Raw genomic sequence first — 21762 nt, forward strand, 5'->3', positions numbered from 1 at the left:
GACCTTCGACTAACGAACCTTGAATAATACTCATTAACGTTGTTATCATGATAATAATTCTCTTTCCTAGCTTTCGCCTAGACACGGTCAGCTACGTGGCTCTCGTCTTTCAGTCATTTAGTCAATGAACGTGGCCAGTCATTGGCTTTATTTTTCATAAATTATCTGCCAGGCATACGGGGTGTCCCATTTTTGACGTTCAATGTAATTCGACGAGATGCATTGGCAATTTTTTCATTGTTGCCTCTGGCAGAGATCCGACGAGGAAATCATCCTGGTCACATCAGCAGGTCCTCACGAGCCATTCAGGGGAGAGTCTCTTGATAAGGGAAATATAGATTTGGGAGGTTTGGTCCATTCCGAGGAAACGTCCTCGACGTCGGATTGGAGCTTCGAGATGAATATTGAAGTTATAGGAAATTTTGAAAATTTTCTCGACTTTCTGGAGTCTCAGGTAGCCATTTTGCGAATTGACGTGATAAAAGTTTTAAATTTAATTGTTACACTGAGTGGGTATGGTTGATTGGGGGGGGGTCATGGTAAGGAAATTGATCTAATTAACTTTTAATTTCTTTTCAGATACAGACGAAGCGCGAGCTCTTCTTCAAGGGTGACACCGGTGGAATAAATTCGACGTCATCGTCGTCCCCGTCGGTACCGCTGGTACCGCCACCACAGCCCCCGACGTCGGCGTCGGTAACCACAGCCGGTGGACCACCGGCACCACCGACAGCACCCACGAAACCTAGACTCCCGCCGACCAGCGTGACCTTGAACCAGACCGATGCCTCCGAGGACAGTAACAAGCGCGAGTCCGCCAGGTCGGAAAGCGCCAAGGAGTCCAGCCTGGCGCATCCTAGACCGACGCCGCCGACGAAGCCAAAGGAACTCGACGGATACGTCGGCTTCGCGAATCTGCCCAACCAGGTGTACAGGAAGGCCGTGAAGAAGGGATTTGACTTCACCCTGATGGTCGTCGGTCAGTATCATCAGGAGTTGATGGCCTCGCTTTTAGGATCATCGACCCCTCTTGGAATTTCAGTCGTGCGAACCGCCTGTGGTTGTTCTGATATTTTAAGTTAAGGTTAGGGTTAAAGTTCATAGGATCCGTGGTATGTAAAATACTCTTTCGTTTTTGTAAAATTCAACCAGTCGATTACGTCGAGCATTGGTCTTATCTCTATTTCCAATTGCACGAGGATATTGAATCGTAATGTGCCATCTGCTGTACACGTGCAGCCGTTCAGGCTTTCCGTTCAGTTGTATCAGTGTTTTCGTCCTGCTTCAGAGGTTCTCACGTGTTCCGTGTCATTCGTTATTTCTGATACTTTTTTTTTAATACTCCGGTGGTCTAACCTGGACGCGGCTAGAGGTATCAGGTCTCTGTGTCGGATACTTGATACGTGAAATATCGAGGAAGGGTTTGTTTTAATGGCTAGAACGTAACGGTTGTACAGCTTAGACCTGTCGTTGCCGTCGTGGAATGCATAAGACCCAAATGAAAGAGTCCAATAGCGACTAATGCAAGAATCCAGCTGGATTACTTGTCCCTGGCTATTATTAGGCCGACGCCATAAACGCAGCCATTATTCCATAAATAGAGCAATTGAAGTGGCTCACCCTTGGCGTTAAGGAACACGTGAGGCCTGGTACTTGAGTTCGTAAATTTTACTAATTGTCGAAATTAATTGTGTCTTATAGCTTTAATTTGCGTTGACCAATCAAAATTAGAGAATTCGAGGGATCATCTTTAGTCTTAATTGTCATAGTGTTATTTTTTACTTGTGAGACAATCGGTCAAATTGCTCTAGTGATTTTATTTTAATTTTTGAAATTTTCATTTTACAGGCGAATCCGGGCTTGGCAAGTCAACCCTGATCAATTCCATGTTCCTTTCGGACATCTACAGCGCGGAATATCCTGGACCAAGTCTCAGGGTCAAGAAAACGGTCGCAGTTGAAACAAGCAAGGTTCTCCTCAAGGAAAATGGTGTAAATCTTACCCTGACTGTTGTGGACACACCAGGATTTGGCGATGCCGTCGACAATAGCAATTGGTTGGTGAAGTTTAACGAGGCTGATGAATTTTCATTGCTTCTTTAACTTCCGGTGGGAGCTGCTGAATAAATATTTTCTCTTCGTTACGTTCCAGCTGGGTTCCCGTAATCGAATACATTGAATCCAAGTACGAGGAATTTTTGAATGCGGAGTCCCGGGTTGTCAGGCGACAAATACCCGACAGTCGCGTTCACTGTTGTCTTTACTTTGTCGCACCTTCTGGACACGGCCTTAAGCCTCTCGACGTTGAATTCATGCAGCGACTCCACGACAAGGTCAACATCATCCCTGTTATCGCCAAGGCTGATACCATGACACTTGACGAGTGCGCTCATTTTAAAAAACAAGTAAGTCATTAAGAGAACTATAACGAACATTGGACGACCTTATTATTTTTCTCTCAGTCGATTCCTAGTAACTTCATACGTCTCTCGTTGATCCACCGATTGTTCTTTTTACTTCCTTTAGATTCTAAACGAGATTGCCCAGCACAAAATCAAAATCTACGAGTTCCCAGAGGTCGAGGAAGAGGAGGAGAGCAAACTCCACAAGGTCCTGAGGGACAGGGTACCGTTTGCTGTTGTTGGTGCAAATACTGTTGTGGAACAGGATGGAAAGAAAGTTCGAGGCCGGAAGTATCCCTGGGGAGTTGCGGAAGGTACGACGTACCTTCGTTACTATATATTCAAGATCGTAATGAGGGAAAGAGACTCTTGTTGGCTCTGGAAAGCCATTACGTCCTGTACCTTTATTTTGTGTATTTCGACAATTCGATTATTAAACATATTTTTCGTTGTTGCGTGACAGTGGAGAACCTGGAACACTGCGACTTCATAGCCTTGAGGAACATGGTGATCAGGACGCATCTTCAGGATCTCAAGGACGTCACGAATAACGTTCACTATGAGAACTTCCGATGCCGCACACTGGCGGGTCTCGGTGTCGATGGAAAACCCACGAGAATTTCCAACAAGTGAGTGAAAAGTCAAAAGCAAAAAGAAAAAAGAAGGAAACATTCACGGGGCGTTCTAATTCTCGCTCGAACTCTACTCTTCACGCACACTCTACTCTCTTCTACTCTCCGCCTTCTACTTCCTTGACGATGAAGTTCTCGCTTGCGCGTTCTGTCTGCGCGACGTCATAGTAATCGCAATAGAAAATCATCAATGCTTATTTTTGGGAGAATCCGTGCGCGCGCAGTACTCGGAGTGGTTTTTTTTTTCATTTTTCTTGTACTTTCAAAAATCCATGTCTTGGGGTTAACGAAGGAACAGAGAAATCACTCGACGAAAGTAACCATTATGGACAAGGGATACAAAGGTAGTATTTTATTATATTTTTAAATTTTTTTCACATTAGGGTGACGCTGGTTACTGGGTGGGGGGTGTGTGAGGGGTCAGGGCGACACAATACTATTTGGCAGGGTGAATAATCGAGAGGAATAAAGCTTGTGCATGCAAACTAAACGAGGGTATAGTCAAAAAAAAAAGAAAACTACCTCTGAAAGTAAAAATTTTGAAAATCGAGAGTTGCCGAGCAATCGTACATAGAGATTTGGGCGGTAAGGTAGACACGAGTCCCGCGAACGATATGTATATATATATATATATTTTCTTGAACTTTGACACTCGGCTGAACGTATTTTAATGATGGTTTCTTATTGGTCAGTTTGTGCCCTCCAGGAGTGATGAACAGTTTCATGACGGTGTGGTAAGTCCTTTGCTAAGGCTGAGAACCTACGTAATACGGTTTTGTGTGCACAAGTCTTGTCATTCTTATTATCTATCTGTTTACCTGTATTAGATGAAATTTATTGAAAATATAATCGTACGAGCTAAAAAGCCAACGTTAATTCCGTGTGTGTTGCGTTGAACGGCAAATATTCGCTCTACTGTTTATCTGTTGAAGAGACAGCGGAAGTAATATATCTTTAATCTCTTTGGAACACCCTCTATAACTTTACGTCTCTTTGTTCTCTACTATCCGCTATTCACCACCGCACAGTCCTTGCTACGTTTTAGTATTTCTTTCGCATTTGCTCGCTGCCTTGACGATTTTTTTGTTTCTTTTTCTTTTATTTTTCATCTTCTCTTTCGCATTGGTCTCGTCTCTTTACCAATATTCTCTCTACTCTTTGTAACTTTGTATCCTCGTCCCCTTGCCACAGCGTAACACTTAACAAAACTAGAACGCTCTTCTCGTGAAACTGTTGTATAGTGTATTTAAATTCTCTGTCTACAACTTTAACTTTGAAGTTTTTATAAAAAATTGTAATTCAAACTGCTCGATATGACCGTCTTCACTATATGCAGTCAGTAATTAATTGAATCGAATATTTAAGACTTCTGAATTACATGTCGCTTCCGTCAAATCAGTGGTTAATTATCGTAGATGGTGTAATAAATAAAAGATAGATGGCGCAGTGTTCCTATTTGGTATTAACGTATATATAAATTTTTGCGCAGGAACCCATTGGCACAACTTGAGGAGGAGAAGCGGGAGCACGACACGAAGATGAAGAAGATGGAGACTGAAATGGAGCAGGTATTCGAGATGAAGGTGCGCGAGAAAAAGCAGAAGCTCAAGGATTCCGAGGCTGACGTGAGTAAATTTGGTCTTTTCTAGGAAAAAAATTCATTTTCACACTGTCACCTCTTGGTAACAAAATTCTTATTTCTTACCTCCCCATTTCAGCTACAAAGAAGGCACGAGCAGATGCGACGCTCTCTGGAGCAGCAAGTACGCGAACTAGAAGACAAGAGACGTGCATTCGAGGCTGAAAAATCCACCTGGGAACAACAAACCGGTCACAGCCTCGAGGAATTGCGCAGACGCAGTCTGGAAGCCAATTCGAAAGAGTGAGTAGTACCATGACGCGTCGCTTTCGACCAGAAATGAATTTAGATTTTCTTTTTAAGTGTCTTTCATACGTTGTCTTTCCCCCTCCCTGTCCTTTCGTCGTGTTTACCTAAAATGGGAATTTTCTGATACCGTCGTTCTCGTCGCTACTGTCGCATCTCGTCACTCCTTTGCTGTTTCTTTCTTATCGCTGTCAGTCTCTTCTCTCTGTGTCTTCGAACAAGAACAATTGTCTACCACGTTCCCAGCTGATGAACAGTTTTTTATTAACTGTCAACGTAAGTACGAGAAAGCTTCTCTGGTGTCGCATGTTTGATTGATCCTTATTGACGTTAATCCACTTACCTCGTACAAAAACAATGATTGTGTTCCAATACTAAATATTCAATTATACAATTTGACAGATCTATTTCCTTTGATTTCAGATGGATTTTTATTTTTTATATCTGTAAAAACGTTTCAATACGCAACTGATACTCCAACCAATTACATTTAAACTGAGTGCAATTGTTTCTTATGATTGGAACATTTTCTTACATTTTCAACTAATCAATCACGTTTAACGAGCATGGACGGTTGAGATTGTGACGTTAACGTCGAGACGACAATTTATAAGGTGTACAAATCCCTGTAACGTGCAATCCATTTAACGCAATGCTGGTAAAACCCTTTTAAATTATTTTTGCCTTTTGGAATTAGTCCCGTTCCTACGTCCCTGTTATCCTCATTAGTTTGACAAGCATTTAATTGCCCCTCAGGGCTGATTACCTTCTGTTAGAGGTTATGCGTCTACTCCCAGGAAGTCATTAATAATAAATAATCAGAGGGCCTTCATTAGTATGCTTTTGAGGATTAATTCTGGAGAGGAGGTGAGAGTGGGGACACACGTACAAGACTTATGACATTATCTTTTGAACAAAAAAAAATTTTAATGCACAGTTAGACTTTATGGATCAATTTCATCCCTTGTTTCATCAAGAGCATGCTGCTGATTATAATAAATAATTATATTTCTGTAATACCTTTGTATATTATAACCACATGCTGGTTTCTTGCTACACAAGATTCGTCTAGCTGGAATATTTTTTATTACTGGAACACCACAAGGTTCTTTGAAATAAAAATGGCGTTTGCAAATATATTTCAAACGTTATTTCACTACTGAATTATATCCGTTCTGTGCTATTTTTGATCTCGAGTGCACCTGCATTTCATTTGCCTGCAACTTTGAAAATAATAATAGAAAACAGTGACAGCACCAAGTACGACATACAATACAGAAGGCCAATGGACGAAACGTTTGAAATCTCACTTTCTCTCTTGGCTTTAGACTAATTTGACTCCTTTACTAGCATACGTAAAAATTCCCTAGGGACGTAAAGCTTGGTGACAATTGTACAAGTTTATACTAAATGTTAAACGTCAATGTTGTGTATACCTTGAAAGCAATCGCGCTCGTGTACCCTGTGTAGCCATTTTGTTTCCTATTTCGAGTCTGGTGATGTTTTTCTCGTATTTTACTTGGAACAATGACCCAAATTTCTCAGACTTTCCTTCTTGAGTCTTTTCTTTTTAATTCCTTTCAGTTCTATGGCAAAATTTTTGGCTTTTCGTTGATCCGATAGAAAAATTTATTTCGTGACGTCACTTTGCAATCAAAGCAATTAGTCGGAGTAACTGTTATTTTTCGAACTGTAAATATCTAGTGAGTCATTTTTTTTTTCGTGACTCTCGGTACGAGTTAACGTCCAATGCAAAATTAAACGATGTATTTTTGATATCTGCCTTTTGAATTAACTGCCTTTTTAATAAATTAAACCTACCTTGCGTTTTGAGATCGAATTACAGCGTTGAAAGTAAATGCATAGTCTTCGGTTTCGTTTTACGTACAATTATGTGCAGCTCGCGCAGGCGCAATACTTTCCCACCAGTCATTTCAATGATTTTGTAACGAACGCGTCATTTGCCTCGTCCGCCATGTTTGATCATACAAATTGTCGTTTGCTAGTGTAACAGAATATACAAAAGTCATTGTTTCTATCGAAATATTGTGCACTGTTGTCTTTGCTGTAAATGACTCATTTATTTCGTGCCAGTCGCGTGACGTCACGACGAGTAACCGTCGTCTCGGTACAAGTCTAACCAGTACCGCCATCTGTGCAACACTTCAGAGGTTATAACTTTTCTATCTCTCTGTTCTTTTTTTTTCATGGTCTTCATTCTCTTCCTCTTCTCTTTCAATGCACGCAGCCATTTTTTCCGATTTCTGAAAAGGCAAGTGATAACACCAAAATTTGTATTTATATTTGGCCTATGCGTACGCAATACATAGATGGCGCGGTTTTTTTTTTATTCGAATTTTTCATACAATTCCTCCAATTTCTTTTTTTTTTCATTTTAATTCTTTTCTCTCCCTTTCATCTACTATCGCACGGAGCAAAGCACAAAATAATAGTGAACGAATGCCGAAAACATACGAATTCGCAATATCCATCAGCCGTTATCACGATCATCGGCCAAAAATTGTCATACCTTTTTCTTGATCGATTACCTATTTTTTTCTCTTTTACTTTCTCTGCTTTCATAACACCGAGCACACTAACCATCTGTCACGATCAAACGGCATTACCCCGTTCCATCGATTTTTGTGCTACCCAAGTTCCGAAATTTAAAAAAAAATTTTTTTTAATGCATCACGTGCTTTCTTATTTTCGACAAAAAAAAAGATTAATCCAGCCATCCATATCACAGATATTCAACCTACATGTACTTCGTTCGAACGAATGACTCTGTACTCCACGAATGCTTCGTTTCTTGGTTCTCTTGAAGCAGCTGGATAAGAAGGGGGGCGGGAGGGGGTTGATGTAAATGCCCTAGGAAAAAAAAAGACTTCCTGGGAATGGCGACGCTTTACTAATCGCAAATAACAGTGGATCGAATTTAAAATTGGTGCATCAATTTTTGTTTTCCTTTAATTACGCCATACGCTTATTAGTTTTATTTAATTCAAAAATTACGGCCTACGCCATCTATGCATTTTATCTTTGTCTATCTGTCTGTTTGACTGTCTATCTATATCTACCTGTTATATATATATACTGTCTAGCCATCTATCTGTGTTTGTTTGTGCTGTGTATACGATATCGGGGTGTCCCTGATTTAGGACGGGATCCGTGTCGTCCGAGGGATCTGGAGGTGGCGGGGGTACGTTGAGGGGGTCCCGAGGGATAGGAAATCTTCTACGTCGTCACACCAGTTTCAAATCACCTCAAGACAACCCCACACAGATACAGCTTGTCATACAGCATCCCGAACACCCGTAGTAGGATCGTAAATTAGTTGGTCTCAGATGCGAAGTGACGGTGCACGGGATTACTTTTTTTTTAGTGAAATAAAAATGGCGTCGATTCTTATATTAGAAAAAAAAAATTAGAACAATGTAAACGCGAGATCTGTGCACGAGGACTTTGTTTGTTTTTTTTTTACAAATTAAGGCGTTCGATCTCCTTTTTTTTTCATTTAACATTTTTTTCTTCTGGACGTTTAGAAAATTACGTCTGACCGCGTGTACAAAAAGAAGGTTACCAGTGCCATTTTGTAGTTGAATATTTTAGCAAGAAAGAAAAATGTTTTTTAATCCTTATCGCACTTTTTTTTGTTTGATTTTCGAATTTTTGAAAAATGCATCTTACTTCGAATGCATTCTCGAATCCTCGTGTGCAGGCATTAGGTACGCGGAAGACTGCGCCGGATGTCAGTGTCATGAAGTTTTTTTGGTTATCGTGTTAATTTAGTTTTTGAAAAAAAAATTGTTGGATCACCTGATTTCGTTCGGAATATGGTTTTCATGATCCAATCGGGTTTAGTGTTACGAAAGAATCCCGAGGCACCGTCGAGACACGAAAAAAAAGTTATGTTACTCGTAGAATGAAGGAAAATTTCGCCGATAATTAATTAGAACAAACATTAGTTCATACGAGAGCCCGCTAGATGGCGCTACGATCAGGCTTCTTAAGATCGCAGGATATATTGTATTTTTTGTACGATCGTTAGTTCGTACTTCTTTTTTTTTTTAATTTAATCGACTTTTTTTAGTCGAGCAACGTCAACGGACGCTCTTAGTAGAATAATGACATCTTTATTGTAAACTCTGAACAAGCTGTCCGATTAAAAAAGAATAAAGGAAAAAATTTCGTTTGTCGTACGAACATTCAGTGTTACACGTAGTGTCGAGGTCTTGCTGGGTTTTTTTTTTTTTAATATAAACTGATAACTCATTTTAATTTTGACTTTTTTATTTTTCAATTTACTTCATCATTCTATTCTTCTGTCCGTCCTTTGTCTCCTGACAAGAGAAACGCAGTGACGGAAGGTCTTACAGAGATACAGATAGAGAGAGATAGAGACAGATAGTACTAAACGTTGCAAAGTCAGAGACAGCGGTTAGACACAGTGTCAGAGTGTTTTTTGATTGACAAAAAGATTGACAGCTTGACAGAGGAGAAAGAAAAGTATCATCTCATTGTTTACTAAATACTACTAACCAATTGATTTATAAATTTGTTAATTTCATCATTCGCAAATAAACGTAATGCTTTTCTTACGTCATTTTACTAACCATTCTTCGTCCTCATGCATATTTTTCAGTTTGCGTTTTCCGGTTCTTTGCCAGGAGCGAGACTGTGAGCTTTTTTTTTCAATGCAAGAGCAAGAGAGAGCGAGAGAGAGAGAGAGAGAGAGAGAGAGAGAGAGAGAGAGAGAACCGAAGCTTTGTAACTTTCGTTTCGCGCCCCATAGGACAGTCGCAAATCGTGGCTTTGACGCGTTGCGGCGCCACCGTACACTTCATACGCTTTGTGTCTCTTGTCAGCGGCGAACGAGCTTCTACGCGCGACTTCTGCCGCCTGTTTTTTTCGCTCACGCAAATTTTTACACATACGTACCGTAATACATAGTCGCTACGTAATTACAGACTGGCATGAGGCTTTACCCTTTTTTAAATGTTTTTTTTTTTTTAATTTCACATCGTAACTCGCGTGAAGTAATTTTTCGCCAGCATGACGTCTGTGTACGCGTTGTTGTCTCTCGATGTGTGCATGTGTTTCGTGTTCTCATCGAAGCCCCGTGACAGTGTATAACGAGACGTCAATTTTATTCGAATTGCTAAAATTGTTTCATCTTTGATTTGATTCGCTTTTTTTTTTTAATAAAAAAAAGCCAATGTATCTTTGTTGACGATACATTATTTTGATAAATTGTTAGTAAATACTACATGGTTGTCATGGAAAAACGGTAAGCTTGAAGAATTATCAGGTGGCGTTCGGCGGCGATAATCATCAAGGTTCATAATTAGTAGTTTCCTTATTACGCGATAGAGGCTGCGAATAAATCAGGTCATACTATCCACGTTTAGAGTGGGATATGTGTCGGTAAACTTCGACTAAAATTAGTCACTACATAGGAATTCTGTGTATTTGATATTACAAATCACTTGGAATGACCTGTTTTATTTAAATGTATTACTCACGGAATCTCAATCAATCTTTCATCACTAACGACAACGTATTGTCCATTTTGAATAGACATAACGTTGGCTGTAGTAAGCTTTTTTTGCTAAATCCGTTGGGTGGCGGCAGAAAGTTGCAAATGGAATTTACCATGGAAAAAGAGAAGTAAAAGAAATATTTTCATTATTGAAATTCTACATTATTATGAGATAAATCATACCGTGTAGAAAGTTTCACGTTCAAATTGAAAATCTACCTTATCGACGATCGTTAACGTTATTTGTGCTGCCACCTGGCGACTTACAGCCAGTATTAACCTGTAAGTGTAAAACCGGTACTAGCGGGTGAGTTTCATGTGATTTTTTATTTCAGGGCCGTCGATGGCAAGGACAAAAAGAACAAGAAGAAGGGCCTCTTCTAATTCGTTGGTCGTGACAAATATGAAATAAAGATAAAGATGATTACGAGATTCTGGGAGAAAAACGGGGCGGGGGGGGTAAGGAACGAAGGAGGTAATGGATAATAGACATTTTGCTGTCCTTAATGGAATTTGTGAAATATGCCGATAAATCTTAAAAATTAATCAAACGAACGAGAAATTCCCAAGATTCATGTTTCTTCGTGAAAATGCCAGAGCGTTCGAACAACAAAGATGGCCAACAACAATTTCTTTGTTCCGTTCGATCGGATATTAGCATATTAATGTCATTTGTCAATATTCACATGAAACAATTGACAATTTGCATCACATTAGTAATTTGCAAATTGTGATTCGTGTATTATAGTTTTATTGACTTTGTAAAACGCATAATTACCGTATCGTGAAAACAGATATTAAAAAAATCTTCGCTATTTCTTTATCATTTCTTGATTATGCACTCGCTTCGTTCGAATTTCCATCCGTAAGAAAATCGCGAAGTCTGACGTGAGAATGTCGAAAGACAAAGAGAGAATTACGTTTTGCATCTTGTAACCTAAATCTAAACCTTAAATTTCAAGTATCAAGGTAGACATGATTACGACGAAGCATTAGCCATATATTTATATATCTAAATATGTATGCGCATGTATAACTATATCTATTATGTCTATTATGCACATACGTATATATATATATATATATATATATTTGCATATACATAAATTTATATATAAACGTGACGAGAGTATAAAGTATAAACATAAGCTTGATCGTGTAAGCATAAGTTATCGATATTAAAACGCGCCAAGAAGTCTAGTAGGTAATCGTGGCAAAGAATTATTGCATATACATAAATTTATATATATTTATATATCTAAATATGTATGCGCATGTATAACTATATCTATTATGTCTATTATGCACATACGTATATATATATATATATATATATTTGCATATACATAAATTTATATATAAACGTGACGAGAGTATAAAGTATAAACATAAGCTTGATCGTGTAAGCATAAGTTATCGATATTAAAACGCGCCAAGAAGTCTAGTAGGTAATCGTGGCAAAGAATTAAAAAAAAAAAGAAAAAAGTAATACGAAGAGCGCAAAGTTTGAAATTCAAACGGTATTTGTCATAGCTGCGCGCGCAAGTTGCGCAGGAATCGTTTGACAAATTGGCGCGCGCTATTCAAACGCGACGGAAGAGAAATACAAAGCCACTGTAGGTCTGCTCATAAAAATTTTCTTCTAAAAATAATATTATATTCATCACCGGATGTGGATCTAATCTAATTAAGCTACTTTTGTGCCAAGACGAGATGAGTGCGAACGATTTTGTAACGCCATGCGCGCACGGCCCCCGTTGTATTCTTTATGAAACGACAATGGCGTAGCTGAGTTAATTGAACGTCTGCAAGAGAAGTACATATGTATTTGTAACTTAACGAAGCACGATTTCGTTTCATAAGAGGGCCGTTTGCCACATTCCTATTTTCTACGCAATTTTTCTAGTTGGTCGCCGTCGCGACGCTTCGCACCGGCGCGGATATCTATTGTATACACTAAGAATTAAATTTAATTAATGATCAGCGTGTTATATCATTGACGATCAGAATTGTCGACTCTATCGTGACTTGAAATTCGTCGAGGTTCCGCGCAATCCCACCAGAGTGCGCGCGACGCTAATGTTCTCGAAGGAAAGTGACAGCGCTGTTGTATCAATCAGATTTTATCATCTACCCGGATGACATAATATAACTCGACGACCGAGTATTTGATATTAGTGGAAAACTCATTTTGAGTTATTTCGTTTGTTTCGTTGAAATTTGGCAGAGTAGCACCTTTCGCCTTTCCGCGCTAGTTCTGCCATCTCGTGGCGACAACAAGAACTAATCCACTTGACATAGCGGACTAAATGGAAAGGATTCGTTCAAGGAAACAGTAGTAACATTAATTCACGATATTAAATTAACATCTGCATTTGTTAATCGAGAATATCGCGGTAATTCTTATTTAATCGTAACGTTTGTGAAATTCAAAGATTTTGGCAAACGTTCTTCAGACAATTATTACAAATCGTGTATACTTTATATAACAACTTTCTTCACAGGACAATTATTTTTTTTCAATCACTGTCCAGAATTTATATATTTTCCGCGTTTTGTCGATAAAACGATGTAAATTCAATTATTATACGTGAATACAAAAAAAAGGGGTCGCAATAAATTATTTCTTGCAAGTATTAAATGCGCAACTAATTTAAGCGTCATTGTAAACTTCATCAATGTCGCGACGATCATCATAATTAATTTGATCTTAAGTCAACTAGTAGCCTTACTACCAGCCACCATTAATGAATTAATAAAACCGTCACGAAATCCTCTCGTACCACTGTACTTAATAAATTTCGCTCATCCGACTTCGTATCTGATATTCCATATGATTCACATATTAGGCGTTATCCACATAACAATGCATTTTTCTTTTGAATCGCGATTCGAGAATAAACGTATAAAGCATTATGTGTATTAAGCCGTGAGAGCAATGCATGAGTGTGCCGCGTAATTTGAAAAAATGTTTCCTCCAATTTTTTTTTTCACTATAAAACCTAAACTTACCCACTGTTCTTGAACGTTAGAGGGGGAAAAAAAAGTATTGTCCAACTATTTAATTACGCATATAACATATGTACAAGTTCATAATACGTTTATTTGTACTTTACAGTGAAAAAAAAAAGAATTGTTTATACGTTTCCGTGTTAGTTAACATAAGTATATATTATATACATACATATATATATATATATATATATATATATATCCATCCGCAAAAAAACAAACAAAAATTTGAAGTATCGAGTACTGTGTGTATTTTTATCGACAATGCTTATTCTTAATGTTTATACGGTGAAGTAAAAAAAAAAAGAAAAAAAAATGAAACAAAATTGTAATGCGTTAATCGACATAATTTTGTTTTATCTGACGTAAGTAAAATATGCGCCGTACGAGTCTGACTATATTACGCGTGTGTGTGTATGAGAGCGTGTCTGTGTGTGAAAACGAAAAAGAGAGAGAGAGAGAGAGAGTGAAGGAATAATAATAATAATTATGACAGAAAGCATGAAAGACTAGAGTAAAAAAAAAAGAGGAAATAAAATAGAAATTATATTTTGCCGTGCCAGACGAAAACAAAGCTGCCGCCGCTACTTATAGAGAAATTGTAATAATTCAACCACGATTATATTATATAATAATTATTATGATTATGTACCGAGTAAATTATCTATAAAAAGACAAGGGCCCACGATTTTTATTACTTATCCTAGTCACAAGTCTATTTGTAACGTCTTTTCGTTAGAACTAGATAACTGGAATTCCTACATTACCGGCTGGACAGGAATTATTCCGATGTGAAAATGTAACCGCCGCGTCATCACGAATACATTAAATCGAGAAATTCGAGATGTTCGGTGGAAGTTTGATTATTACGAATTGAAAGCGTCGCAACGACCCACATTTTTAATCTCTTGTACGTTGCAGATGACCAAGTTTTATATTGAGTGGATATTCGACTTGTAGAATTATTTAAATTTCTTTACGACCTATCTACTACGTGTCGATTAACATCTATAACAGGCTGACCGTTATGGGTCATATGAATTTGTATATTTTAAATAGTTTTCTTGCGAACAATTAAGTGCAACGTGGATTTCGTATTAGACGGATTGCTCGTAACCTATATTTACTCAGTTTTGTATAGTCAGGTAACAATCTTTGACCTCTTGATAATGAAATTAGTTTAGGTTATAGTCGCGAAAATACTTTTGAACGTTTGACGTCATGTTTTCTAATTGATATGATTCTTGCCGTGTTATGCAGTCCCTGCTTATTCCGTGCGCCATATGCATTTCGTTGAGATAACGGCTTTATTTTGTTGGGAATTTAAATAGCGACAATGCTTACGGCTCATTGTGTTTCGTTTTTTGAAACTAACGGGTCAAGCGACCGTTCGATTGTTGAGAAGTCAAATAAATGAATCCTAAATGTTCGTGAACTTTGACCTTAGATATATGTATGTGTGAATTGGATAAGTGTTGGTTCGTGCTATGCAATCTTTTTCTTTTATGTTGGGTCTAACGGGAAGTATGTATATTAATAATAATTACGTGGACGAATATTTTATTTTTATTGTTAAGTCATTTGTATTTATTTTCAATGGTAATAATTATATCTTGATTGATGTTGACTTCTAATTGTTTGTAATAATTTTTCTTCAATTTTGAACTAATAATTTTGCTGATGAATAATATCTTCCTTTTCTTCTTCTAAGGATTAAGTAGGTCAACTGTTCAATTATGACGTGTAGCCCATTTTCACTGCGACGTGGTCGACTGTAGTTCAATTTAATTCTTCTCTATAGTAGGTTCTTTGCTTCTGATTATTTTTATAGTCCCACGTAATAATCTTCCTTAGGTAACAATCGTTATTTAATAATTGACAAGTGTCGAATAATTGTTAATTTTTATTTTGCTTTATTTGACGGATGTCAGTGATCGTTTTTTTTAGTTGTTAATAATTCATTACATATTTCAGTGACTTTATGTCGAAGGTCCTCCATGTTATTGTTATGTATACGATATGTATCCATGAAGAACTGTTTTTTTATTGGAAATTTTTTACATTCTCTTGACATTCAGTTTTTTTAATAATAACCCATCGCGCTATTACGTTGTCAATGATTTACATTAAAAAAAAAAGGAGAAGTAAATATATTTCTTGACTTTTAATAACATTTAACTTTCTCACAGGTCTGCTCTGCAATGTTAATTAAAAAATTTGAGATGATAACAAATGCTTGATATAAAAAGACACTAATTATAAAAACATTTTCTGATAATGAGAAGTAAAAATGTGGCGTGAAAAAATCAGTAAACACTTTTGACTTGTAATAAATTATTTGTGAATAAAACGTAAAAGATTGCCATTAGATTGAATTAGGCAATAAATTGAAATTTGAATGTTAAATCAATATTGTTTTAACCCCATAAATTTTGTAGTTCTATGAAGTTATAAATTACATGGATGGGGGTTGCTGTACATACAATTACTTTTTTCTCCCACATTCCTGCGCTGATAGGAAAAGAAAATATACGCGTTTCGCAACAGGCGTCGACACGCTGCGGCGTCGACGTCGGTTCTCACGATTTGCTTAACTGTTAGTCGAAGACGGTACTTCCATGAGGAAGGTTGGGTGAAAAGGTGCGACGAAGGAATTTGCGTGCTAGCACTAGGAAGTTAAGGAATTTCGAATATAAAAGCACGTAAATTAATTGACGCCCCGCGGAGTAGGGATACTTGCCCACTAACCGTGATTTTCACTTTGAAGTTTCACTTCTAACCTCAATTTAGTACTGGTCGCACCGCTTCTCTTTCCCCTACACATTGCTGCTCGTTGACCGGTGAACAATTACTGAAGAATTTCCTTAAAGAAATAGTGGTACGTGTTGCTGAGTATTTATTATTGAAAAGACGTTCAATATCGAGGTTATTTCTACGCTCGTTGATTGCTGTCGTTTTAGCGAAAGTATTTAAATTTCAATTCAAGTTTGAAGTGAACACTGCTGTGCGGGTTACGTAAATTGCTAGTGTACTTACTAATTCTTGATGATTTGTTTGCTTGAAAGAAAGTAGTGTATGCTGGTATTCCTCAACATCTGAGCCTGTTGGTGAGTTCAAATTTTTTATTCAAATAAAAACTTTATTAGTCTTTCGGTTACTGGAATTTATTGGTTGATGGAGGTATGCATTTGAAAGGATAAATTTGATCTTTTCAAAAGATTTCTGTTGTAGAATAAAGAAGCAAAGACATGGCATGGCCAAAAGATATTGGAATCAAGGCTCTGGAGATATACTTTCCAGCACAGTATGTCGATCAAGTTGATTTGGAGAAGTTCGATGGGGTGGCTGCTGGAAAGTATACTGTTGGATTGGGCCAGTCGAAGATGGGATTCTGCAATGACCGTGAAGACATCAATTCACTTTGCTTGACAGTACTGCAGCGATTGCTGGATAGGAATAATATAAAACCTGAGGATGTTGGTAGACTGGAAGTTGGTACAGAAACTATTCTTGATAAGAGTAAATCTGTGAAGACTGTTCTTATGCAATTGTTTGAGCCACTGGGTTGTACGGATATTGAAGGTGTAGATTCTACAAATGCCTGTTATGGTGGTACTGCAGCATTGTTTAATACAATTGCATGGGTAGAAAGCAGTTCATGGGATGGCCGATTAGCTATAGTAGTTGCAGCTGACAATGCAGTTTATGCGAGTGGAAATGCAAGGCCTACTGGAGGCGCAGGTGCAATTGCTATGGCTATAGGACCTAATGCACCTTTAGTGTTTGATCAAGGTATAAGAGCATCTTGTATGCGTCATACCTATGACTTTTATAAGCCAGATTTACGCTCTGAGTATCCTGTTGTAGATGGAAAGTTATCAATCCAGTGCTACTTTGGCGCTCTAGATGAGTGTTATCGTAGGTATTGCTTGAAAACAGAAAAAAAGCATCCTGGGGAAACTGTTTCACTCAACACCTTTGATGCATTACTTTTCCATTCACCATATGGTAAACTGGTACAAAAGTCATTCGCTAGATTAGCCTTTGTAGATTTTCTTAATACACCCAAAGAGAAGATCTCCGAAGAACTCTCTGATCTAAAGAAGTTCCACGATGCCAAATTAGAAGAGACTTACTTCGACAGGGACATTGAAAAGGCCTTCATAAACCTAAGTAAAACACAATTTGCTGAAAAAACACAGCCAAGTCTTTTCGTATCAAATCTAGTTGGCAATATGTACACACCCTCTGTTTATTCTGGATTAGTTTCATTGTTAATTAATAAACCAATAGATCAATTAGCAGGTAACAAAGTGGGTATTTTCTCGTATGGCTCCGGATTTGCATCGAGTATGTATTCCTTGACAATAACCAAAGACATTAGCCCAGGTTCAGCTCTTCAAAAAATGATATCCACTCTATCATACGTAAAGCCCCAGCTAGAATCCAGAGAACGTGTCACGCCCGACGAGTATACGAGAATTTTAGAATTGCGTGAAAAAAATTGTCATACAGTTCCATACGAGCCAAGTGCAAATATCGAAAAAATGTTCCCAGGAACGTTTTACTTGCGTAGCATTGATTCCTTGTACAGAAGAACTTACGAGCGAGTACCGAAATTGGATTAGTCGAGTTTAGAATTCTCTTTACATTGTTCTAGTAATTATTTTATAGAAATTGAATTGCGTGAATTTGTTTACAGTTAATAATTTTATCATTGTTTAAACAGTGGGTTTAAAATCGAAATGGCTCGAATCCATCGAGCTTTGTACTTTAGCTTGAATGGCTCTTTGAGACTTTTTAATTTTGAAATCTCGAGAGTGGCGTTAAGAAATAACAGAAAGTAATCATGTAATTGTATAATACGTTCTATCTGTTTAAAAATTACTTCCACTCTCAGTTACAAATATTAGGAAATTGTAAGCCATTCTTTAATCCTGTACTGGTGGGGTTAATGTATTTTGATTTATTATATATTCAATAATTGCTTTTATATTTTATTACCTTTATTCAAATCACTCATATTGTTATCGCAATTCAATTTACACGGCTTGCACGTTATAAATTCGTGAAAATTCCTACATGCAAAGTTGATATCAATTAAAAAATTTCATCGATAAAGGATTAAAGAAGAGCTTAATATATATTTATATTACATATAAAATATCGTTCATATGTAAATATGTTAAATATAAACTTACAGCTAGTAAAAGCCTTGAAGATCATGTAGCAATATTCGCGCAGAAAATTCAAAGTATTAGCACCGATATTCATTCACACTTACATTCAGACTTAAATCATGCAAATATTCGTATAAAACAGTGAAAACTAAGGAGCGAATTTTTGAAATTCAAATTTTTACATTGGAGATTCGATTCTACCCAAAATTTTAATTACCGTAGCACACTTTCCTTCAGTTTTCGTAGAAAATGAATTTTAGTTTTACTTACAAAATGGAGACGCAAATGAATTCCAATAGTCAAAATGACGTATTATGATGATACGTATAATGAATACCGATAGTGGTTATCGGTAAGCGTAGTAAAGTGTATACAAATTATTTATTTCCTATATAATACCACTGTCTCGTTAACAATGGGCATTCCATTAAAACTGGCATTATCATGAATCATGTTTTTTGCAAGATAATGAAATTGCATAGGCCTTTTTCGCGATAAGATTCAAAACAGAATTCATTAAGTTTTTCCCCAATATATGCTTCACGTAAACTCTATTAATACATGGAACATAAATTATAGGTCAACCCAATAATTTATGAATTCATATCAAGAGACTCAGTCGAATACTGCGTTTGATTAATATACCAAATGGCAAGAGCAGCTTTTTATTCTCACACATATGTACGTACGCATTTGAAAGAAGTCATTTTCTATTTTTTTTTTTTTTTTTTTTTCCCGTAACAAATATAAATCAAGGTGCACGTCCAACAGAGCGAATCCCACCTCTTTTCACGACCAAAACATTCTTATAACGAACTAATCGTAATTGTAGAACGTAATTTTTTAAATATCGTTGTAGGCTATGAACGTGCCTTACAGGACAAAGAAACGCTGAGAGAAAAACAAAAAGGAAAAGAAAATGCGTTCCTTGATACTCGTGATTTAACTTGACAAGATAATTTTTGTTTAATTATTCACGTTGTTAAACATGATCGTTTTCAAATATTGAAAGATTAAAGACAAACAAATTTCACTGTCAAAATAAATGAAACGTGGATCAACATAATTTTTATTTAACGTTTGCGTCGTATATTTGAAAAAGAACAAGAAAATTATAATTACACAACTGACAGTTATCCTTGACAATCAATTGAATCGCTCAGGAGTTAGTTTATTTTGTTAAATTTAAAGAAGGATTAAAATTTATTAAGAATTTTTTAATAAAGGCTCTCTATTATCCAGAGATGTTAAGGATTCTGGCTTTTTCTATTCTTTAACCGGTCATTATGTAACATAACCTCGCGCCTGTGTATCCAGCCAAGCAAAATTTATTAGGGTTATAATTTATAAAATTAATCTATTTTATCCTTGTATCGTCTGTTATTTGTTACTTTGTGTATTAAATACACAAAGCGGTGTATGCGTGTCGCTTTGAGATGCTATTCAGAGAATGTTTCATACGCAGAATTATAAAATTTACTGTCACGCAATCAATCATTACTTTGTCACGACGTGCTATCGTGAACTGAAAATGTTATCGATCGTAGACGTCGGTTATTCTTGTATTCAAAATTTGTATTCTACTACGAAAGCATTGGGTGGAGGTTCTACGATAGATTTATTATTGCGTTGATTTCGAGAAGAAACGAGAGGAGCATATTTGAAAAAGATTAATAAATAAAAAGTGCGCAATGTTGTAAAAATTTTTTTATTTCATACTTCTATTTCTTAACTTGATCCATTTCATATTTTATATTGGCACCCCTTGTGTCATTTGTGACATTTCTACTGATCGTGATATTTCTACTGAGGTCTATATGTTTAATGGCTTATAACGTTTAACTCACGTGTCTGTCAATACGTCTGGCACGTCTCCTCATTGGAGGAGTCAGCCATAAGGAAAGGAAGGAAGGTCTGTCAATACTTTCTTCTTTTTTTTCTTGTAACAAATTTAGTTTATCAAACAGAGTAATAATATTGATTAAACTTATGTGAACAGCGATGGTAACGTGGATCGTCGCTTTAATATTTCACTACAAAAGCAATTTTCTTGGAACATGATTTGTATATATTACTGTTGCTAGTTTATGACAAAAAGTTTGTATCGTCTTGGTGCACGTCACGAGTTAACCGATGGAGCTATTTTTATCGATTTCTTCCTAATTTACTTCGTCTTGATTTTGGACAGTAATTACTGAAATGATGTGTCGTCGTCTGTTAAAAATGTTTTTTCTTCTTTTACTTTTATGAATTTATCAGCAATTTGCCACGTGTCAATTGTATGTACAGGTGATTGAAATACTTGCTGTTAAAACATTAAAGGCGGGAGTCGTAGTACTACGATTTATCTCGACTGTAGCTTAAAGGCGAGAGTCGTAGTACTTTTTTAAGTCTACATTTGTTTATGATTACACAAAATATCACCCGCTCTAGGACGAAAAACGAGGCGGGACGGTCGCCACGTTACCTAGCATACTTTCGTCAAGATCCCCCGCCTTTAATGTGTTAAGATGGTTTGATCACTCGAGCAGTTCCAAGATACAGATCTGCACTTTGTATATTATTTTGGCAGAGGCTTAACGGTCGTGCGTGCAAAATTTCAAAATTTTCTACCATCTAGTTTACGAAATATGTAGAATGGAAATAGTCAAAAACGCACCATATAGATAAACTTTGCTTGTTACAATAGCTATATTTTTTTTCGAGATAACTCAGCTTCCAGGTGATAAATGTGGACGAAATTTGTAGAAGATACTTCTTTTGCATCAAACAGAACCATGATGACTTTTTAATTAAAAACAGAAATTTTGTCATCATTTTTCACAGCTTCGTTTAAACAATGTTTGATACGAAAATTTTTTAAATGATGAATCTGTCCTTCTGATCATCTCAAAGATAATACCTTACGTCGGAATTATTGTTGTAATTAACGATAACATGGAATTCATAGAAATTAGTATTCTTTTATTATTAAGCTAGGCGAACTACCTACTGTTAAAATTTATTGATAAGCGGATTTGTTTCCTACCGATGGACAAAACAAGGAAATAAAAGTAGAGTAGAGAGGAGGCTTTACTTGATGGAAGCAGGGGTCAGCAGGGAGATGCCCA

General features: G+C 36.9%; 2 protein-coding genes across 15 annotated transcripts in view; both read left to right on the forward strand.

Moving 5' to 3' along the window:
* Positions 1 to 14150, forward strand: part of LOC107267011 (septin-7) — a 33621-nt gene extending 19471 nt beyond the window's left edge. For 5 of the 10 annotated variants that reach the window (XM_025084184.1, XM_015738190.2, XM_015738189.2 and 2 more), the window contains 9 exons: positions 580 to 979; positions 1849 to 2056; positions 2152 to 2404; positions 2526 to 2715; positions 2865 to 3030; positions 4523 to 4658; positions 4752 to 4915; positions 7167 to 7190; positions 8080 to 9524. In XM_025084184.1, coding sequence (XP_024939952.1) covers positions 580 to 979; positions 1849 to 2056; positions 2152 to 2404; positions 2526 to 2715; positions 2865 to 3030; positions 4523 to 4658; positions 4752 to 4915; positions 7167 to 7190; positions 8080 to 8239 — 1701 coding nt within the window. In that variant the 3' untranslated portion in view covers positions 8240 to 9524. Of the gene's footprint in view, positions 1 to 171; positions 455 to 579; positions 980 to 1848; positions 2057 to 2151; positions 2405 to 2525; positions 2716 to 2864; positions 3031 to 4522; positions 4659 to 4751; positions 4916 to 7166; positions 7191 to 8079; positions 9525 to 10795; positions 11665 to 11908 lie in introns of those variants that run through there. The other 5 variants (XM_015738185.2, XM_025084183.1, XM_025084185.1 and 2 more) reach the window with 5 other exon arrangements.
* Positions 14151 to 15142: 992 nt separating this feature from the next.
* Positions 15143 to 20355, forward strand: LOC107267013 (hydroxymethylglutaryl-CoA synthase 1). 5 transcript variants are annotated; one of them, XM_015738193.2, is made up of 3 exons: positions 15145 to 16350; positions 16538 to 16579; positions 16704 to 20355. In XM_015738193.2, exon 3 carries the CDS (start codon positions 16721 to 16723, stop codon positions 18098 to 18100), a length of 1380 nt encoding a protein of 459 aa, XP_015593679.1. In that variant the 5' UTR covers positions 15145 to 16350; positions 16538 to 16579; positions 16704 to 16720; the 3' UTR covers positions 18101 to 20355. The 5 variants fall into 5 exon arrangements, with proteins under 5 accessions (XP_015593680.1, XP_024939955.1, XP_015593677.1 ...); XM_015738194.2 differs by lacking the exon at positions 16538 to 16579 and having other exon boundaries at positions 15143 to 16350; XM_025084187.1 differs by lacking the exon at positions 16538 to 16579 and having other exon boundaries at positions 15143 to 16112.
* The last annotated feature ends 1407 nt before the right edge of the window (positions 20356 to 21762 follow it).

This window comes from Cephus cinctus, unplaced genomic scaffold, assembly GCF_000341935.2.
Source record: "Cephus cinctus unplaced genomic scaffold, Ccin1 Ccin1_scaffold0331, whole genome shotgun sequence".
NCBI lineage: Eukaryota > Metazoa > Arthropoda > Insecta > Hymenoptera > Cephidae > Cephus > Cephus cinctus.

Coding starts and splice junctions, on each gene's coding strand:
- LOC107267013 (XM_015738194.2), top strand. CDS start 16,721: ATGGCATGGCCAAAAGATATTGGAATCAAGGCTCTGGAGATATACTTT.